Genomic DNA, 21,175 nt, shown 5'->3' with positions numbered 1-21,175 from the left:
CTGAACCCCTAAAATCCAGCCCCCAAACCGCTGAGGCAGCTTCTCCCCACGTGGTGGGGCCAGGCCAGCTCTAGGGCTGGATGGATGCTCGGAAACGCCTGTTGTGCACGCAGCTCGGGCGCAGGTCTGCAGGAAGAAAGTCCAGCACTTTCTCACCCCACTTACCAGCCTCACTGTCGAGTAGCCTGAGGGACCGCGCAGCTCTCAACCTGCCGACCTGACAGATCCCTGGGGAAGGGCAGGGCGCCCGAAGGCGGCTGCCACAGGGAAGGAGCCCACGTGGGCGTCAGGAGGACTCCACAGGGTCCCAAGGGCCGTCGGCCGCTCTCAGCAAGTAGATCTGGGTCAGCTGTCTGCTGCCCACTTGGTCTGCTCTTCCGGCTCATTAGAGAAACCAGAAGGCGAGTGAGCTGTGGTCGGACCCACTGGCACAGGCCTTCCTGACCCTGAGCGGCACTGGAGGTGCAGGGTCCTCGGCCCGCGAAGTTCACAGGTTGTCAGCCCGGACGGCTGCATTTCTAACGGGGGAGGAGGAAGCCAAGGCTGATGGAGGGGAGCAGCTCAGCTGGCCCGCTGGCACCCCTCACCGGATTACCACTGCAACCCTGCCAGGCAGGCCCGGAGTCAGGACGCCGTCTCGCTGCTGTGTGACCAGCAGGAGTCTGCACGGGTGGGTGCTCGACGCACCCCCTGAATGACTGGGGCAAGTCTCAAGAAGGGAGCTGGGTTACACCAGCGGTTCTCAAGGTGTGACCTGGGACCAGCCGAGGTGGCATCACCTGGGAGCTTGTTAGCAATGCAACGTCTCAGGCCCCGCAAGAGACCTGTTGAATCAGAAGCCCTGGGCCCTCCGGGGACTCTGATGCTTGCTCCAGTTTGTGAAGTACTGGATTAGACGGTCCCCAGGTCCTTCCCACACCTTTCCTCAGCTGTCCCCTTCCTGGGTGGCCTCAGCATCTCTCACCCTTGAGAGTCTCACCCGATTCCTGGGCTCTACTCTTGGAATGCCCTGTCCCCGCTCCTGAGGCTTCTCTCCATGGACACCCTGGGTAACCCAAGGCCTCTGCAGAGTCAGGAAGGAGCTGCGGGTGAGGCATGGCCGGTAACTGGAAAGCCCAGGGGAAACGACATGGACTCTGAGGCCCTTCATTCCGAGCTTCTGGGATGCTGTGAACTGAGGATCATTCTAACGTTACTGTAAACACTGCAACAGTACCCGATAGAGCTCCAGGCCAGGCCCCTAACTTAATCCTCATCACCACACCAAGGCTGGAGTCAGGAGACCTGGGTTCTCACCTCAGCTCTGATACCTACTGGCTGGGGGAGGGGGGGGCACAACCCTCTCTACGCCCCTATTTTTTGCAGCTTTAAAGCCAGGGCTTTGGATGGACAAATCACAGACAGTCTCCTGGGTGGAAGAAGCCATACAAGGAAGTGTGATTCCACTCACGTGAAGTTCTAGAATAAACTAACCTACAGCGTAGAAATCAGAGCAGCGGCTGTGGTAGTTCTGGACAGGGGGTGGTTTTGACTGAGAAGGGGCACAGGGGACTTTATGGGGTGATGGAAATGTTCCATCTCACTTATTGCAGAGGCTTCAGAACTGTATATACACTTGTCAAAACTCATCCAACTACATGCTTAAAGGGTAAATTTTACTGTATGTGAGTTACACCTCAATTTAAAACATTCCTAGTAAAAGAAGGGGTTTGGGATTGGAGGACTTCCAAAAATGCTTTGAGTCTGAAATCTTGGATTTCTCTGATTCTGATGTGGGAACACCAGCAGGGTTATCTGATGACCAACATCGTAAGAGGGTGAACCCGAGCCTGTCACAGGGTAGGCTTTACCCCAAGTCTCTGCCGTCATCTCCCCTCAAATGGCAGCAGTGCCCAGGCCCTGACTCAGAGAGCAACCCCTGTCCCCAGTGGAGGCAGGACACCAGTCAACTACAACTGATCTTCAGCTTGTTCCAAAACAAAGCCTCTGGAGTTGAAGTCACGTCTGAGTTTCAATGGCAGCTGAGACACAGGGAGCTTCTCTAGTAGGTGTCACTCTTGCCAGTGGGAGCGAGTGGGAGGCAATTAACTAATTTAATGAACAAAAATCACAAAGGGAAGAATTATAGGGGGGGAGGGGGCGGAGAGACAGCAGGCAGCAGTTGGCAACGCCCTCGGATTACAAACATACGTTCCTGTCACAGAATCTTTATTTTACATGTTTGCATCACAGCAGGAGAACCCGTCCCCTACATCACCCGGATCGGAACCTCCACCCGGCAGATGTTCACATAAACACTCTTCAGTGACCATCAGTGTTTAAAAAAAAGTACTGAAAACTCCTGCTGCATCCCCATCTAACCTGGAAAGCAAAGAATATTTACAGACATTTTCTCCCCCAAATGAAACTTATTTCTGGATTGGATGTGTCTGAGTTCTTCTGAGGTCACATGACTAGGCAAATCCAATTTACCATCCGCAAAGGCTGCTTACGGCATCAAGAAGCCCCCTTGTGTGGACAGGATTTTTGGACCCTTTTGTAATAAGTGTCTTAAACACTAAGAAGGCTGACTGCCTGGCCCCCTGACTGGTTTGGCTGCCCACCCCGAAGTCTCAAACCCCGCCCCAAGATAAGCTTGCTGTCTGGGAGCGAGCTATCTCTTCTGTCTCACCTTGACCTTTACTGACTTTATCCGCACTCCTTCCCAAACGGCCCGCCTGCAGACTTCCTGCCAGTAGGTCCCAAAGGTCCTTGACACAACACAACCAAATCCTTGCTCCTGCACCTCCCCGCCCCGCCCCACCGAGTGCTTTCTGCACACAGTCTCTCGGAGGATGTGCGTGTCCATGTCCTAGCAACGAGCCACTGAAAAACATTATATTTCAAGCATAAGCCGTGCAGAGAGGGCAGATGCATCGCCAGGCGACAGAAGGGCCCTGGGGGGAATGTCCGGCTTGCCAATCAGTAACTACATTCCAGGTCGTAGTGACAAGTATTAGCATCAACTCAGGTGGAGCTCTTGTACGACCTCCTGCCAGAAACACCCTAGAGAAAACTGGAGTAAAGGGCAGATCTTCTAGAACGTCTGGTATGGTTTTTGATACACCAAGAGGTATCAAGTTAAAGTCTAACTTAACTTCTTCCGTGGGGAATTCTCTTCCGTGGGGAAGAGAAAAGAAAGCAGCAGGCCACAGGCGTCCTGGGCTCAGCGTGTTGGGAATCTGCTGAAGGTCAGGCGTGGGTCAGGGGAGCAAGGGTGAGGTGTGGAGTGCAGAGCAGGAGGAGGAGGGGGCGAGGATCCGTGTCCTCTGAACGAGCTGCTCGGCAGCAGGAAGCACCAACAGTCCCACTGCTCTACGGGGTGTACAGAGCAGGGCCAATAACCCATCAGACTGTCTCGGTCCTAGAAGCCTCCCTCGAAGGAAATGCTCCAGGATGGCAGAGATGGCCAGAGCCACTCACAATTAAAACTGGCATCTTTGACACTGTTCCTTGGTCGGTACAGACTAAAATAAGACATACATCTCCGTGCAGGGGCAGAAGATCATATACGGTCCAAAGCAGTAATATGTGCTCTTGGGATAAAATTCTTAGCTTGGAAAATACATCCTTCACACAGCTGCTGGGAGAAAATGCTGCAATGCACCACAGGCTTCAGCCCGTATTCCCAGACTGAGCCCATGTGGAACTGATGGGCGAGGGCCAAGGCGAGGAAAGAGAAGGAGATGGGGGGGGAGGGGGAAGGAGGGGGGGAGGAGGGGAGGAAGGGGGGAAGAGGGAGGGGGGAGGAGAGCATCCTGTGGCGAGATCACAATGAGGGAGGGGACGCCTTGCCGAGGCAGCCCCGTGGAGTGCACTTATGAAGAGACTGGTGCCGCCTTGGCTGGCTGGACATGTCCAGGGGAAAAAAAAGCTGGAAATTTTACTCTAAAGTGGTTTCTTGAAAGAAAACTGAACAGACTCAGGCTATGATCTGAGAAACCATCTTTTACACCAAAGCAAGCTTCTCTTTACAAGAGGAGCCAGCAGGAGTATTCAGCGGAGGCACTGCTGCTAAAACGTTAAAGTATTGCGGGACCAAGAAACAGGCTGATGGAGTCTTTCGCCACTGTTAAGAGCCAGGATTAAGAGATCAGTGATTGTTCTTGTGGTCCAAGAAGTAATTTTCTAGCAAAACACACACACTCTATCAAAGGAAAACAGATCCTTTACTTGCTAAAGTTTCACAGCCAGCGGCACCTCCAGTCCACGGCCGGATTCTCAGAGGAAGTACGTATATTTCGCGTAGGCAGAAACGGGGAGCAGCACAAAGCGAAGCTATAAATACCACCGATCGTTCTATGATGTGCACCGATCCTTTCTGCCCAATCCCTGAAATACTGAGAGGGCTTAACCATTCAAACACTGCATCACCGTGAGCCCAAGGGGACTGTGAAAATCAGGCTGCAGGAAGCGGGCTGTCAGCTGGGGAAGCACCTTGGCTTTAGCCCCCAATCAGTCATCTTTACGCAAGAGTAGAGCTGAATGCTGCTTACTGCCATCAAGTCATAGAGAAAGAGAACAGGATGAAGAGCTTAAATAATTTTGGAAAAACTTGAACCACCACCTATTTTCCCAATCTTGGGCTGGGGGTTTGATTTCTCTTGATCAGCGGCCTGCCTTTAAACCTTCTGCCAGTTAAAATATAGGACGTGGGCAGACGACCCGTTTGCTAGGAAGCCTGCGGCCTGCCTTTATTTCTAATCCACTAACTTATCTCATCTGTACCTTCCAGTTCCAGAAGGGTCAGCACTGTAAAACTGCAGCCTCTCAGCCATTCTGCGAGCCTAGAGGAGCCGCGTGGGATTTGAAGACCACCCTGTGACCGCTGGGGCCCGGGGACCTCAGAGCAGGAAGGCTGAGCAGGGGCCGGTGCCAGCCCACATGCACACCCTCATCTTCATTTACTCGCTTCCCCGCTTCCAGCACATGAAGTGAGGACACCTCCGTGGAGACCCTTTCGTGTGTGTGTGTGTGTGTGTGTGTGTGTGTGTGTGTGTGTGTGTGTTTCCTCAAACCTTTGGTTCTTGCCAAGAGGTCTACGGCCTAGTCCAGAACATCTGCTTGCAGGACAAACAGCAAACACGTCCCTCGGAGGGAAGCACCAAAGGAAGTTTTGGCCACAGTATGCGACACATTTCTTAATCACTGGGATGGTGGTCACGTCAGGAAAACAAAGTCTGAAAAATACTCCCGTCCTCCCTGCCACTTCCTTCTCCTGTCACACAGCTCCCAGATTACTTAAAAGACAAAAAAAGGCCCTTAGATGAATACTTGGGGCCTATTTCCTCGCTCCTGAAGATGGGAAGACACACGAACCCTTCCCTAAAATATCTGCGGAGAGGTGGGCAGCAGCAGCCTTGGAAGACGCTGGTCTTCCTCCTCACTCAGCCAGGACCGAGCTCCTGTGGAGGTGGCACTGGGCAGAGCACAGAGGGCTCATCGAAGCGCATAGAAAGGACACTTGCTTCCTCACTGGTCATTTAGGAAGTGACAATGGTACAGGAGAGGGAAAATAACTGTTTTCTGAGTAAAGACACTTCAGGTTCCCAAACCGGGCATACTGAGCGGCACCCCTAAATCTTGTGGCTTCTGATCGACCCTTCCAAGCCAGAGGTAAGAGAATAACCACCAGGCACCGTCACCACCCAGCACCCAGGAGGCAGGCCAGGAGGTCGGGGGGGGGGGGGCTTGGGCTCCTGACGCGCGTGGGCACTGGGAGCTACCCCGCCCGGCTGGGACCCCACGCTCCAGGGAGCTTGCCTGATGCAGTGTTTCAGTCCCCATCTCAGGCTCCGGCAGCCAAAGCCTTAGTAGGAAATGAGCGGAAAGCCCTGCTATGCCCTCCGTCACAGGGAACCTTCTGAGCTTGTCCCAATACTCGGATGACTTGGCTACGAGCTGCAGTACTGCTCACCTCAGGCAATCTATCCGTGTTCCTCTCCAAGCTCTGAAAGTTTGGAAGGGAACCTCACTGAGCTTCTGTGAAAGATCTCATCATCCCCACACCCCAGAGTAAACCCGCTAATCACCCTCACCTTCTTCGCATACTTACTCTTGGAATACAGGGACAAGGTCTGCTGCATTCCTCCCTTTAGAAGTCCTACCTGGCTACAGGGAAAGCTTTGTCATGATGACAACGTGCCTTAAGGATCTGCTTCGACATGATCCTTTCTGCCCCCAGCTGCTCCTTAAGGACAAGTCCTTCCCATTTCCCCGTATTCTGATCACACAAAATAGATGCAGCTGCGAGAAGAGAGGGATGAGAGGGCCGCCAGAGACGGTGCTGCTCTGCGCCGTCGGGGGGACCAGACGTTCAGGGAAATCCTACAGGAGGCGGCTTTTCGAGCTTAAAAACACACTTCCGTCCATCCATTAGGTAACACAGAACACACTTCAGTCAAGAGAACCATTTGCCACCACCAGGGCCTTGACTCTGACACCGTAGCCCTCGGACGACTGTCGCTCCTGGTCACTTTCAGAATCCGGGATGAAGGTCTGGGGCGACATTCAGGGTCGGAAATCCTGGGGCACTCTCTTAATACTAAATTGGGTTTTGACTTTGCTTTCTAAAATAACCTGATCTCACTCGTTTTTTGTCCCCAAGACGCAGCGATGCTCACCTCTCCCTTCTTTGTGAGCCCCCGTGCCCCACTCGACATCTGCTCGTTTCCTAAAGCCCCTTCCCGTGCCCTGAACGGCTGCAGACACACCACCACCCACCATGCCCCATCCACCAACACTCCGCTGCTACACACTGGGTCACACTGCACCTACCTGAAGAGTTCCCAATTTAAAATATAGAGATTAAAAACAAGGTCTTCCTTTTACCCTCCTCCTCTCACACCCCCTACCCAGCACTCCCACCTGAAGGAGAATTCTAGCTGCCTATCACCAGCCACAGATCCGGCTCCAGAAAAGAGTGAAAAGTTAGGCTTCCGTGGCAACTGCTCCCAGCCACGTGCTCTGCGGTGTCACCGTCGGGAGGGCCGACCTCTCTCGCCGACCAACAGGACTACGAATAAACCGTTTCCTTTGACAGTGCCGCCTCGGAGCTCCTCCATCACGCGCTGCCTTCCCACTCACCCTGCGGCTCCACCGAGCCGTTGGTCACCTTCTTGACTTTCTTCATATTCTCCATCACCCCTGACGTGGTCACTCTGAATGAGGGAAAAAACGAGGAAAACCTCAGTCTTAAAGTAAAAGGCCGTCTTCACCACAGCACAGTGGCAGCCAGGGGTAAAGGGTGTTGGCTCTGGAATCAGACACACGTGGGTTCAAATCCTGACCCGCCCTTTACTAGCTGTGTAAGCTTGCCCAAGTCACGTGACCTCCCTGTGCTGCAGGAGAAACACAGTCCCCACTTTCCAAAACTGTCGTGAGGGAGAAACGAGATTCTCTGTCCTGCCCAGTCACTACATACCAGCTGTTATCACAACCAGCATTCATCTCTTTCTTTTTGTCACAAATTTTTATGTTACGTATATACACTTGTCACAATTATGACACCAGTATCTGTATCATAATTAACATTCTGAAAAAAAGCTAATCAGCTGTAGATGTTTACACTAACCAGCCACAGTGGATCATTTCTGAGTCCTGGGACAGAACCACAGGTTAGAGGAACTTTCTGGGCCCAAAGATTCTTTGACCGTTAGAGACAGAGAGTGACTCACGACATCTCCTGAGAAGGTGGGGGTCTATGAGAAGACAGCCTCTTGCCTCACAAAATGTGAGCTAGACAGATTCTAAGGATCTGGGTATCCATGACACAACTGAGCGGCTCCGTAGCAGGAAACACCAAGCCGATACTGAACTCCACCTGCTAGGCGGAGCACAGGGGATTTTCAGGGCAGCAAAATGACTCTGTATGATTCTATTATATAATGGTGGGCACACATCTGTCCAAACCCACACAGTGTACAGCACCAGGAGTGAGCCTACTGTAAACTACGGGCTCTGGATGATAATACGTCCATACAGGCTCATCAGTTGTAAGGAACGTACTACTGTGGACAGGGGATGCTGATAATGGAGGCAGCTATGCGTGTGTGGGGCGGGGGCATATGCGAAGTATCTGTACCCTCTGTTCAATTTTGTTCAATGTTATGAACCTAAAACTGTTCTACAAAATAAAGTGTTAGAAACAAACACCCCTGGCCCAGCATCTCCCTAAGGAATCTAGGAAGCAAGGAGGCACCTATGTTCCCCCATCGCGGACCAACAGGAATTTCCTAATCAGTAAAATAAATTCAATCAATCATTCCAACAGACTCTCCAAGGACCCTACCTATCCCCCGCACCAATTCCCAAATCCTGCTACTTACAAATGGCGACTCAGTGGCCCTACATGTGACATCTAGAGTTTGTCCAGCTGGACCTAACAGTAGATAAATTATTTTATTTGAGTAAGGAAAGAAAATTTTTTCTCCCTTCTTTCCTGCCACCAGCTGCTGCTGTGACCAAGCCCCAAAGCCATCCAGTCCTCCCCAGAGTTGGGGCTTTTCTCAAACAAGAGTCCTCTGGACTCATGCGTTATCTGTACTTCTGGTAAAGCCAGGACAAAGTATGCTGCAGGTAGGTGGTTCTTGTGGGAACTGAGGGATCCCTGCAGAGGCTGTGGGTGAGTATAAATGCAGCCCCCAGACAAAGGGAACACCAACTGAGAGAACCCAGCATCACTTCCTGCCAGCCGGTGCCCGTCTCGGGCCTGACCTCACCGGGAAGCGCTCACACTTCTCCCAGGAGAAATCCATGCACCCAGGGCAGCTTCTAAAGGGACCTTCTCCAGACTAGGACACGGGCACCACAAGCCCTTCCAGCCCCAGCAGAGCAACCCCTATGCGCCTCCAAACCTGTTGATGTAAGGGAAGAAGTACAACCTCGAGTCTTCCAGAAACACTCCTGGCAACAGCCGGCGGATCGTGTGGCTACTGCCCCAGGTTGAAAAGGACAAGGAGGCGGCCAACCCGCGCGGACGCGGAGGGCAGAGCACAGGCGCCGCGACCCAAGGGCGGCTCGGAGAGCGGGCCTGGGAAAACCTCTGCTCCCTTTCCTTCCCTAAGGAAACACTCCTTGCCAGATGGTGGCCCAACTGAGAAAACAACATTCACTCTGTCAGGCCGGGCCTGGGGCAAGGACAGAGAGCTGGAACTGGTGCTCCCAGGGAGCCCACTGCCCAGCAGAAGGGACGGTCTTCCAGACGGACACGCAGAGCCACTTCACACAGGCAGGATGGGGGTGCCAGGGTGCAGGTGTGACGACGGCTTGGGGTGAGAAGAGTCACCTCCTGTGTTGAAAGACAGGAGCAGCAGCGAGATGGAGGAGAGGGGGGAGGGCAGGGGAGTTTCTGAAAAGAAATCTAACAAGAAAAGGCTTGGAGGAAACACAAGAAAGCTCCCCGACAGTCAGGGAGTGCTAAGAAGCTGCTGGTGAAGGCACGTGGCAGGAGAGTCGAGGATGGGCACGTGGGGGGCTGTGGACGGCCTTCCGTGCCGTGTCACCGGGGTGGGCGTGACACTTATACCTGGGTTCTCGGGCCTGGCTCCAGCAGGATCCAGGGGATTCAAAAAAGCACAGAGACACCTGAACCCCCAACATTCAGAATCTAGTCTCCGGGGAGGAGCCAGGGTATCTTCTTAAAAAACAGTCTACAGGTGATTCGGGTAGCTGAGGAGAATGGACGGGAAGGGAAGAAGATGGGAGGTGAGGACATCGGCCACACGAGGGCAGGGCACCAGGATAAAGTGGGGAGAGGGCGGGAGACACGACGTTAAGCCTCCAAGAAGCGGTCACTCACCCCACACAGGCCGAGGGAGAGGGAGGCATTTAGGCCAAGACCCATATTCTGCTGACAGCGACTGGGTGGATGCCGAAGCCCACAGGGTATGCAGGGGAGAGGCAAGCTTGGGGTGACAGGTGGACAGAGGGGCCCGAAGCTCAGGACAGGCAAGGGGGCTGGAGCTGGAGACTGCGGAGCGGTGAGTGAGCGGAGTGGAGGCGCCCCGGCTGCGGGGTGAGGGGTGCGTGGGCACAGAAGGGCGGCACGGGCGGAGCCAGCGATGACGGGATGTGGTGTGAGGCTGGACGGGCGCTGTGCCCTGGCTCCCCAGTGAAGCCTCTGGGAAGTGAGAGGGGTGCCAGCTGGAGGAGACGGAGGAGGAGACCGTGGTCAGACTGACGCCCAGGAGCCTCCCGGGCAGGAGGCGGCGCTTTGGCAACTTCACAGCTCCACGCACACCCCGCCGCACGCCCTGGTTTCAGTACAAACACTGAATGGGGACAAACAGCCGCAGAGCCGTCCTCGGAGCAGCGCCCCGCACTACACACAACCTGCGCAGAGGCCCTCCGTGTGGCGCAGAAAGACACCGGACAAAGCTCAGGTCGAGCACCGAGCAGCGGTGATGTTCAGTCTAAACTCAAACCCCAGGGATGTGAATGCAGGCGCAGCCCCTGGAGCCGCCCAGGCGGGGCGAGCCCGGTCCCCAGAGGGCAAGGCCTGCCCTTCCTGCCTCTGCCCATCCCAGCCCTGCCTGACCTCTCGCCCTCTGCTGAGATGCCTTTCTGTGGCTCCAGACACACGCCTCTATCGCAGCGCCGTCTACACTCTGTCATGCCGGTCCCGCAGGAGACTGGGGGATTCGGCGCCGGCTGCTGTCCGGAACCACCTGTAGGGCTGACAGAGCGCTCATACCAGCGCGAGTAGACTCGGTGCCCGGGCCAAACCAGCCTCTCTGGCTGCCAAGTCCCACGCTGCTTCCAGCAGAAGCTGTCCTGCCCTCAGGGCCTGCTCAACTTTTTTGAGCCGAGGTGGCCACTCCTGACTTCAAGAGGACACTGGCCCAAGGGTCAGCAGCTCCTGAGCCGGTCTGAGGCAAGGCGCCACAGTGCTAAGCCGACAGAGGGGCTCCCAGGGGGATGGGTCCAGGGGAGCGTGGAGGATAGAGAAGACAGTGGAGCAGAGAGGTGCCCAGAGGAGGCGGGCTCCAGCGGAGACGGGGGGAGCGGACGGACCCAGCTGCCTCCCGCTTTCCTTCTACCCCTATGTGGTGACCTCTCTTTTCCTTGTAGAGGCCTGAGTCTCGTGTTTGCAACCAACAGGGCCCTAATGAATACGGGAAAGACGAGAAAGGGGGCTTCGGGTCCCCACTGCTCCTTCTGCCACACGAGACTGCCGTCAACTGTGGCCTGGGCCGAAGTGGCACACGGATGCATCTGTTTCTGTAACCAAACTAAATCTAAATGCTAACCATCTCTGGACTTGAAATGTGGAGAGGCTTGGTTAAGAGACAATTCTATTAGTCTCCAACCTCTGTTTCTACATTTGCTGGTTACCCACTTGCACGAGTGCAGGAAGTAGTAAAAGGTTACCGGCACTCGGGAAGGGGAGCTCCAGAGACACAGCTTCTGGAACCCAAACCAGATCTCTTCTCACTCCCGCTTCTCAAGATGGCAGAAATAATTCAGACCATCAAGGATACGCATAGCACGTGCGGTGGCTAAAAGTCTGATAACTGAAATTACATCCAATACTTAACTTGCTGATTTTGTTATGATAAATTCTGTTACCAAAATCAGTAAGCCACTTTGAGCTTGAGTCCAAAGAGAGATGTCAAAAGGAACAGAAAGAGAAAAAGATGGAAAGTCAGCATTACTTCCGAAGGCACCCTCATTCCCCCAGGCCCAGGGGGCGCAGCTGCCCAGACTGCATGCAGGCCTAGGCTGGAGGCAGGGACGACGCACTACCCTGGGCCAGACTCACTTCCCAATGCACCGCCCTCCCGCAGCTCAGCTTCAGACAGAGGAGGTAAGAAGAGGTGAATGAGAAGCTACCCAGAACCTCAGTCAGCAAGGTCACTGCGCGGCCCAGGTCAGAGTTCTGGTGCAGGGGGCATATTAGGAAGGGTGTGAATTCGTCTTAGGTGTGCGAGGCATAAACATTATTACTGATACTTTGCACAAAGAGGTGCTTAATGTCCTGGGTGGGGATCAGACCTAGTGCCCTCCTTCAGGAAACACCCTCCAGTGTGCATGACAGAGCACTCAAGACCTTCTAGAAAATACAGGCAAGGCTGTGCTGGTCTCTGGTTTGGGTTATTTCTGGAGGATTTAAGAAGGGCCCTCCAGGAACAGAACTTCCGAGCAGAAGAGGGAGATGACAGTCCGGGCTCGGCGGTCCCAGAAGCTGCTGAGCCTTGACCCTCACCTGCGGCTGAAGCCTCCCCCTCAGGCCTCTTCTGCTGTCACATCTTATAACTTCACAGAACTTTCCCAACAGTCGAGTTCTCAGCTAAAGAGAAACCCCAGTACAACTGCCTTGCTGACTGAAAGGCACCTGGCCTCAGCTGGCTCCTCAACTTGTCTTTCACAGGCTCATCGGGGCTGGTGCTCCCGGGAAACACCACCACCACTCCTGTAAGCAAACCTTCATTTGGGCCGACTCCCTCTCTAGGCTGGTACATGTGCAGCCCTCCCGTCACAGAAGAGACGCTCACTTCACCATTACGGAAGGGCCCACACTCAGCCAACCCCGGAGAACAGAGCACAGAGCGCTCTTCCCCGGTAACAGGAGAAGAAGCTGAGGCAACCCAAGGGTCAACCTTGGCTCAAACTGCCCACCCTCCCCAAATCTTGCCAGAAGAAAGAAACACACTCCCCCTAGTCTCCAGCGGACTGCTGGTCTGTCTTCTTCCCTTTTCCTCCCCTGATTTTAACACACACACAGGCCCTCTTGCGTTGTCATTACCACTACCACCAAATACTGTCAGAGAGAAATAAAAACCAAAACAAATTTTTAAAATTTTGCCAATGAGACAAACATACCTTAACAAAGCATCTGCGCTTCTAGATGCAATGGCTGATGGAAAGGATGTGGGGAACAGGAACGCCTGCCTTGCTGGGGAGAACGTCAACTGACCACACTTCAGTCAAGCGGAAGATGCTAGGACCCAGCCATTCAGCTTCTCGCTATGACCCCAGAGCAACCCTGCTTCAAACGGTTACAGAATGCTGAGCTACAGGGCTCCCCGCAGGGGAAAGGAAAAATACACCACGTCTCAGGTTACTTCCCAAAGCTGCTGCTTACCAGATGGACTCTATTTTTTAATTTTTTTACCAACAGCTTAAGTATTTTAATTGTTTCCAACTAAGCTTGTTCATTATAAATATATAATAAAAATGTACAAAGAATAACGTTGCACTTTTTGGTTAGATTTAAGTCAAAGGCATTCATCAATAAGGAATCTTCGGATGTGAATATTCCAGAAATTTCTCTAAGCCATCTGATGAGGAAATTGTCTCTGAATATTATCTTACTTTGGAAGGTATTGGCGGACATTTAAATTGAACTCAGACTTCTTCAAAATAAACCTTAATTTAAAAAAACTATTCTGGCCTGAGCGTCTGGCTTCCAATCTGCCTGAATCTCAGTGCTGCCTGAGATCCTTCCCTTCGGGACACTGATAGTTCTAGGAAAACCCTCAACTACCAGGAGCCACTAAAAATAAAATAGGCCACTTGGATGATCACAAAGGTTTGAGAGACAACCAAGAGTCAGGGCAGGGTTGAAGGAGGAGGCTCATCTCCTCCATGAGGCCCCTCCTTCAAGATTGGGAGAGGGGGCTGTTTATCTAATGCATAGACACCAACACAGAGTCGAGCAAAATGAAGAAATCGAAGACTATGTTCCAAACAAAAGAAAAGACAGAACCTCAGAAAAAGCCCCTAATGAAATGGAGAATTGACTAGAAAGCTTTTCTGAAAACTAAAATGACTAGTTTAAACAACTTGTATATGAACGTGAAGCATGAAAACAAATTTACACAAATGAGAGCCCTAACGGAAGGAATGGCTACCTTGATTTAAGGCAGCCTGGGAGCATGTCTTAAAAAGCAGTTATGCAAGATGATTAAGTTCCATATATATGCTGTAAAACACTGTGGCTATAATTAGCAACACTGTATTATACACTTAAACATTTATTAAGAGGCCACGTGGCTGACAGGGTCTTGGTGCTCCAGCTGGGTGTCAGGCCTGTGCCTCTGAGGTGGGAGAGCCGAGTTCAAGACATTGGTCCACCAGAGACCTCCTGGCTTCATGTAATATCAAACAGGAAAAGCTCTCCCAGAGATCTCCATCTCAATGCTAAGACCCAGCTCCACTCAACGACCAGCAAGCTACAGTGCTGGACACCCTATGCCAAACAACTAGCAAGACAGGAACACAACCCCACCCATTAGCAGAGAGGCTGCCTAAAATCATAATAAGGTCAGACACCCCAAAACACACCACTGGACGCAGACCTGCACACCAGAAAGACAAGATCCAGCCTCATCCACCAGAACACAGGCACCAGTCCCCTCTACCATGAAGCCTACACAAACCCCTGAACCAACCCCTTAGCCATTGGGAGGAGACACCAAAAACAACAGGAACTATGAACCTGCAGCCTGCGAAAAAGAGACCCCAAACACAGTAAGTTAAGGAAAATGAGAAGACAGAGAAACACACAGCAGATGAAGGAGCAAGGCAAAAACCCACCAGACCTAACAAATGAACAAGAAGTAGGCAGTCTACCTGAAAAAGAATTCAGAGTAATGATAGTAAAGACGATCCAAAATCTTGGAAACAGAATGGAGAAAATACAAGAAACGTTTAACAATGACCTAGAAGAACTAAAGAGCAAACAAACAATGATGAACAACACAATAAATGAAATTAAAAATTCTCTAGAAGGAATCAATAGCAGAATAACTGAGACAGAAGAACGGATAAGTGACCTGGAAGCTAAAATAGTGGAAATAACTACTGCAGAGTAGAATAAAGAAAAAGGAATGAAGAGAATTGAGAACAATCTCAGAGACCTCTGGGACAACACTAAACGCACCAACACTCGAATTACAGGGGTTGCAGAAGAAGAGAAAAAAAAAGGGACTGAGAAAATATTTGAAGAGATTATAGTTGAAAACTTCCCTAATATGGGAAAGGAAATGGTCAATCAAGTCCAGGAAGCACAGAGAGTCCCATACAGGATAAATCCAAGGAGAAACAGGCCAAGACACATTTTAATCACACTATCAAAAATTAAATACAAAGAAAAAATATTAAAAGCAGCAAGGGAAAAACAACAAATAATATACAAGGGAATCCCCACAAGGTTAACAGCTGATCTTTCAGCAGAAACTCTGCAAGCCAGAAGGGAGTGGCAGGACATATCTAAAGTGATGAAGGAGAAAAACCTACAACCAATATTACTCTACCAAGCAATGATCTCATTCAGATTCAATAGAGAAATTAAAACCTATACAGACAAGCAAAAGCTAAGAGAATTCAGCACCACCAAACAAGCTTTACAATGAATGCTAAAGGAACTTCTCTAGGCAGGAAACACAAGAGAAGGAAAAGACCTACAATAACAAACCCAAAACAATTAAGAAAATGGTAATAGGAACATACATATCGATAATTACCTGAAATGTAAATGGATTAATTGCTCCAACCAAAAGACACAGACTGGCTGAATGGAGACAAAAACAAGACCCGTATATGTGCTGTCTACAAGAGACCCACTTCAGACCTAGGGACACATACAGACTGAAAGTGAGGGGATGGAAAAAGATAATCCATGCAAATGGAAATCAAAAGAAAGCTAGAGTAGCAATTCTCATATCAGACAGAATAGACTTTAAAATAGACTATGGGCTTCCTGGTGGCGCAGTGGTTGAGAGTCTGCCTGCTGATGCAGGGGACACAGGTTTGTGCCCTGGTCCGGGAAGATCCCACATGCCGCGGAGCGGCTGGGCCCGTGAGCCATGGCCGCTGAGCCTGCGCGTCCAGAGCCTGTGCTCCGCAACGGGAGAGGCCACAACATTGAGAGGTCCGCGTACCGCAAAAAAATAAAAATAAAATAAAGACTATTACAAGAGACAAAGAAGGACACTACATAATGATCAAGGGATCAAACCAAGAAGAAGATGTAACAACTGTAAATATTTATGCACCTAACAATGGAGCACCGCAACACATAAGGCAAATGCTAACAGCCATAAAAGGGGAAATTGACAGTAACACAATAGTAGGGGACTTTAACACCCCACTTTCACCAAGGGACAGATTATCCAAAATGAAAATAAGGAAACACAAGCTTTAAAAGATACATTAAACAAGATAGACTTAATTGATATTTATAGGACATTCCAACGAAAAACAACAGAATACACTTTCTTCCCAAGTGCTCATGGGACACTCTCCAGGACAGATCATATCTTGGGTCACAAATCAAGCCTTGGTAAATTTAAGAAAACTGAAATCTTATCAAGCAGCTTTTCCAACCACACTGCTATGAGACAAGATATCAATTACAGGAAAAGATCTGTAAAAAACAGAAACACATGGAGGCTAAATAACCAAGAGATCACTGAAGAAATCAAAGAGGAAATGAAAAAACACCTAGAGACAAATGACAATGAAAACACGACAACCCAAAACCTATGGGATGCAGCAAAAGCAGTTCTAAGAGAGAAGTTAGCAATACAATCCTACCTCAAGAAACAAGAAACATCTCAAATACACAACCAAACCTTACACCTAAAGCAATTACAGAAAGAAGAACCAAAAAACCCCAAAGTAAGCAGAAGGAGAGAAATCATAAAGATCAGATCAGAAATAAATGAAAAAGAAATGAAGGAAACAATAGCAAAGATCAATAAAACTAAAAGCTGGTTCTTTGAGAAGATAAACAAAATTGATAAACCATTAGCCAGACTCATCAAGAAAAAAAGAGAGAAGACTCAAATCAAAAGAAATAGAAATGAAAAAGAAGTAACAACTGACACTGCAGAAATACAAATGATCATGAGAGATTACTGCAAGCAACTATATGTCAATAAAATGGACAACCTGGAAGAAATGGACAAATTCTTAGAAATGCACAACCTTCCGAGACTGAACCAGGAAGAAATAGAAAATATAAACAGACCTATCACTAGCAATGAAATTGGGACTGTCATTAAAAATCTTCCAACAAACAAAAGTCCAGGACCAGAAGGCTTCACAGGCGAATTCTATCAAACATTTAGACAAGAGCTAACACCTATCCTTCTCAAACTCTTCCAAAATATAGCAGAGGGAGGAACACTCCCAAACTCATTCTATGAGGCCACCATCACCCTGACACCAAAACCAGACAAAGATGTCACAAAGAAAGAAAACTACAGGCCAATATCACTGATGAACATAGATGCAGAAATACTCAACAAAATACTAGGAAACAGAATCCAACAGCACATTAAAAGGATCATACACTCGATCCTCATGATCAAGTGGGGTTTATCCCAGGAATGCAGGGATTCTTCAATATAGGCAAATCAACGTGATACACTATATTAACAAACTGAAGGAGAAAAACCATATGATCATCTCAATAGATGCAGAGAAAGCTTTCAACAAAATTCAACCCCATTTATGATAAAAACCCTCCAGAAAGCAGGCACAGAGGGAACTTACCTCAACATAATAAAGGCCATATATGACAAACCCACAGCCAACATTGGTCTCAATGGTGAAAAACTGAAACCATTTCCACTAAGATCAGGAACAAGACAAGGTTGTCCACTCTCACCACTATTACTCAACATAGTTTTGGAAGTTTTAGTCACAGCAATCAGAAAATAAAAAGAAGTAAAAGGAATCCCAATCGGAAAAGAAGTAAAACTGTCACTGTTTGTAGATGACATGATACTATACATAGAGCATCCTAAAGATGCTACCAGAAAACTACTAGAGCTAATCAATGAATTTGGTAAAGTAGCAGGATACAGAATTAATGCACAGAAAATCTCTTGCATTCCTATCCACTAATGATGAAAAATCTGAAAGAGAAATTAAGAAAACACTCCCATTTACCACTGCAACAAAAAGAATAAAATACCTAGGAATAAGCCTACCTAAGGAGACAAAAGACCTGTATGCAGAAAACTGTAATACACTGATGAAAGAAATTAAATTGGGAGATTGGGATTGATATATATACACTAATATGTATAAAATGGATAACTAATAAGAACCTGCTGTATAAAAAAATAAATAAAATTCAAAAAAAACACCATATGTAAAAAAAAAAAAAGAAATGAAAGATTATACAAACAGATGGAGAGATATACCATGTTCTTGGACCGGAAGAATCTACATTGTGAAAATGACTATATTACCCAAAGCAATCTACAGATTCAATGCAATTCCTATCAAACTACCAACGGCATTTTTCACAGAAATAGAATAAAAAGTTTCACAATTTGTATGGAAACACAAAAGAGCCCAAAGAGCCAAAGCAATCTTGAGAAAGAAAAACGGAGCAGGAGGAATCAGGCTCCCTGACTTCAGACTATACTACAAAGCTACAGTAATCAAGACAGTATGGTACTGGCACAAAAACAGAAACATAGATCAATCAAACAGGATAGAAAGCCCAGAGATAAACCCATGCACATATGGTCATCTTATTTTTGATAAAGGAGGCAAAAATATACAATGGAGAAAAGACAGCCTCTTCAATAAGTGGTGCTGGGAAAACTGGACAGCTACATGTAAAAGAATGAAATTGGAGCACTCTCTAACACCATACACAAAAATAAACTCAAAATGGATTAAAGACCTAAATGTAATGCCAGAAACTATCAAACTCTTAGAGGGAAATATAGGGAGAACACTCCATGACATAAATCACAGCAAGATCCTTTTTGACCCACCTCCTAGAGAAATGGAAATAAAAACAAAAATAAACAAATGGGACCTAATGAAACTTCAAAGCTTTTGCACAGCAAAGGAAACCATAAACAAGACCGAAAGACAACCCTCAGAATGGGAGAAAATATTTGCAAATGAAGCAACTGACAAAGGATTAATCTCCAAAATTTACAAGCAGCTCATGCAGCTCAATATCAATAAAACAAACAGCCCAATCCAAAACTGGGCAGAAGACCTAAATAGACATTTCTCCAAAGAAGATATACAGATTGCCAAGAAACACATGAAAGGATGCTCAACATGACTAATCATTAGAGAAATGCAAATCAAAACTACAATGAGGGGCTTCCCTGGTGGGCGCAGTGGTTGAAAGTCTGCATGCCAATGAAGGGAACAACGGGTTCGTGCCCCGGTCTGGGAAGATCCCACATGCCGTGGAGCGGCTGGGCCTGTGAGCCATGGCCGCTGAGCCTGCGCGTCCGGAGCATGTGCTCCGCAATGGGAGAGGCTGCAACAGTGAGAGGCCCGCGTACCGAAAAAAAAAAAAAAAAAATAGAGGGACAACCTCTGGAGCAACAAACTGCGGAGAGTAGCTGCTCCAGTTCATACCACGCTGCTCTTAGTTACGTGAGGGGCGAGGGAGGGAAGGGAAAAAAGGAGATTCTTACACAGATTCCATTTCCAAGTCATCTTCTTCCTGAGAAAGTTGTAGGTAGGGGTTATCTGAAGCTGGACGGAACTTATACCCCGTTAGAACAAAGAACACCAGCGTGGCCATTTCATCCAGGAGCTGCAAATTTTAAAACCACCCCCAAATAAAGGGATTAGAATATTGTTCTTCAGAAAGCAGTGGAACTAAACAAACTGACCCCCTCCCCCCGACCACTTGCCGATCAGTCACTCAAATGCCAGAGCTGACCGCTGGGGAGCATTTTCCTTAGAGGATTTGCTGAAGCCTTAGCTAGGAGCATTCTGCCCAGAGATGATATTTGAGACTCCTTGCTTTAAGTGTCTTCATTGGCATCTTTTAAGAGCTCATTACATACATACATTTTCCTACAGTGTCTAAAGCACCAAGTGAGAGCCTCCAGAAAAAAGTCTCGAAATCATATGGTGGCTACCCTAGTAGTTAAACTAGTTCTAGTATATTGCAAAGATACTTTGTTATTGAAATAGTAATAATGGGCAAGAAAAAGGGAGGTCTGGATTCCAAGCTATTCTAAGCCCTATAACTGGCTTCATCTAGATTTTAATTATACAGGGCAAGTCTTTCTCGGCCTGAGGCTTTTCTCTGCAAAAACTTTTAAAATTGAAAACTAAAATCAATAATGCAATTACTTCCAGATTTCTCATGTAATCCAGCAGCTTTCCTGGACAAACATATCGTCTTAATTGCAGACCAGAAGAGACAAAAGGTCTTAGTGGCCACTGCCAAATAAATTAGTAACGATCTTAAGTTACACCCTAAGACTTCATCCTCAGACACAAATTCTCTGGCACTGTCCCCTGTGAGCAGCATACCTGGTAGAGCCACTTCCACTGGAACGGAACAGCAAGTTTGAGGAGAAATGCAATAATCCTGGTGAAGTATATGTAACATACGATCTATATGAGGAGCAAAGAAAACAAGAAATAAAATCAACATAGAAATTATGGCACCCCTTTCTTCCAATGACCTGCTTTCACAAATTAACTATAAAAGAGAAAACAGAATTACCTGAAGATCATTTGACACTTACAGTGCTAATTAATAAACATGGCAGAGAGACAGATGCTCTGCTAGTTACACTAGAAAGGATTTCTTCTTTTTCTCTAGGTGACCAAGATATTGACTGATCACAGTCACACCCACTGGGAGGACACTTTGCTGTAGTTGCTCTTAATTCCTGAGTAACCCCTTCGTCGCCTAATTCTCATACATAACCCACTGATTTCAAGCCCCAAAGGGTAATAGTTTTTTATTCCCAGGATTTGAGAAATATTTTCCAGCAGTAATAGCGAAATAAAGCCACACAGGGAAAATATTGATTTTTAGTCTCTTCAGCAGATGCTGCAAATGTTTGAGGTCCACGCTCAGAGGAAGTACCAATAATCCTAAGCATTCTAGTAAGAGAGGACGTGAAAAGGATTCAACATGCTGACCCCTCGAGAGTGGACAGCTCACTGGGACCGCACCCAGGGCAGACAGGCTTGCAGGGGACTGTGCAAAGTGACAGTCAATGCCAAAACCACAGATGAAGATGACTCAGAAGCTTTCGTTTACTAGTACGGAAGCAAATTCTAGAAGAAATCTATACCTTATATAGTCCAGGAAATTATGACTCTAATAACTTATAGTAAGTCCTGCCTTTGGTGCTACGTTTATATGGACTTTTCATGTTCATTCCAGTCCTGT

The 21,175-nt window shown here is 48.5% G+C and overlaps 1 protein-coding gene and 1 pseudogene across 3 annotated transcripts in view; both read right to left on the bottom strand.

The window, feature by feature from the left end:
- Window positions 1-2,191: 2,191 nt before the first annotated feature.
- LOC117201096 (uncharacterized) lies at window positions 2,192-6,549 on the bottom strand (annotated as a pseudogene).
- Window positions 2,192-21,175, bottom strand: part of GPR107 (G protein-coupled receptor 107) — a 75,394-nt gene continuing 56,410 nt past the window's right edge. For 2 of the 3 annotated variants that reach the window (XM_033426958.2, XM_004269095.3), the window contains 3 exons: window positions 20,302-20,385; window positions 19,449-19,570; window positions 2,192-7,199 (listed from right to left, as the gene is read on the bottom strand). In XM_033426958.2, the coding sequence (XP_033282849.1) occupies window positions 7,103-7,199; window positions 19,449-19,570; window positions 20,302-20,385 (303 nt within the window). In that variant the 3' untranslated portion in view covers window positions 2,192-7,102. The remainder of the gene's footprint in view (window positions 7,200-19,448; window positions 19,571-20,301; window positions 20,386-21,175) is intronic. The other variant, XR_007477731.1, reaches the window with a different exon arrangement.

The sequence above is a fragment of the Orcinus orca genome, chromosome 6 (assembly GCF_937001465.1).
Source record: "Orcinus orca chromosome 6, mOrcOrc1.1, whole genome shotgun sequence".
NCBI classification, from domain to species: Eukaryota; Metazoa; Chordata; class Mammalia; order Artiodactyla; family Delphinidae; genus Orcinus; species Orcinus orca.
This window is presented reverse-complemented; position numbering and strand designations above follow the sequence as displayed.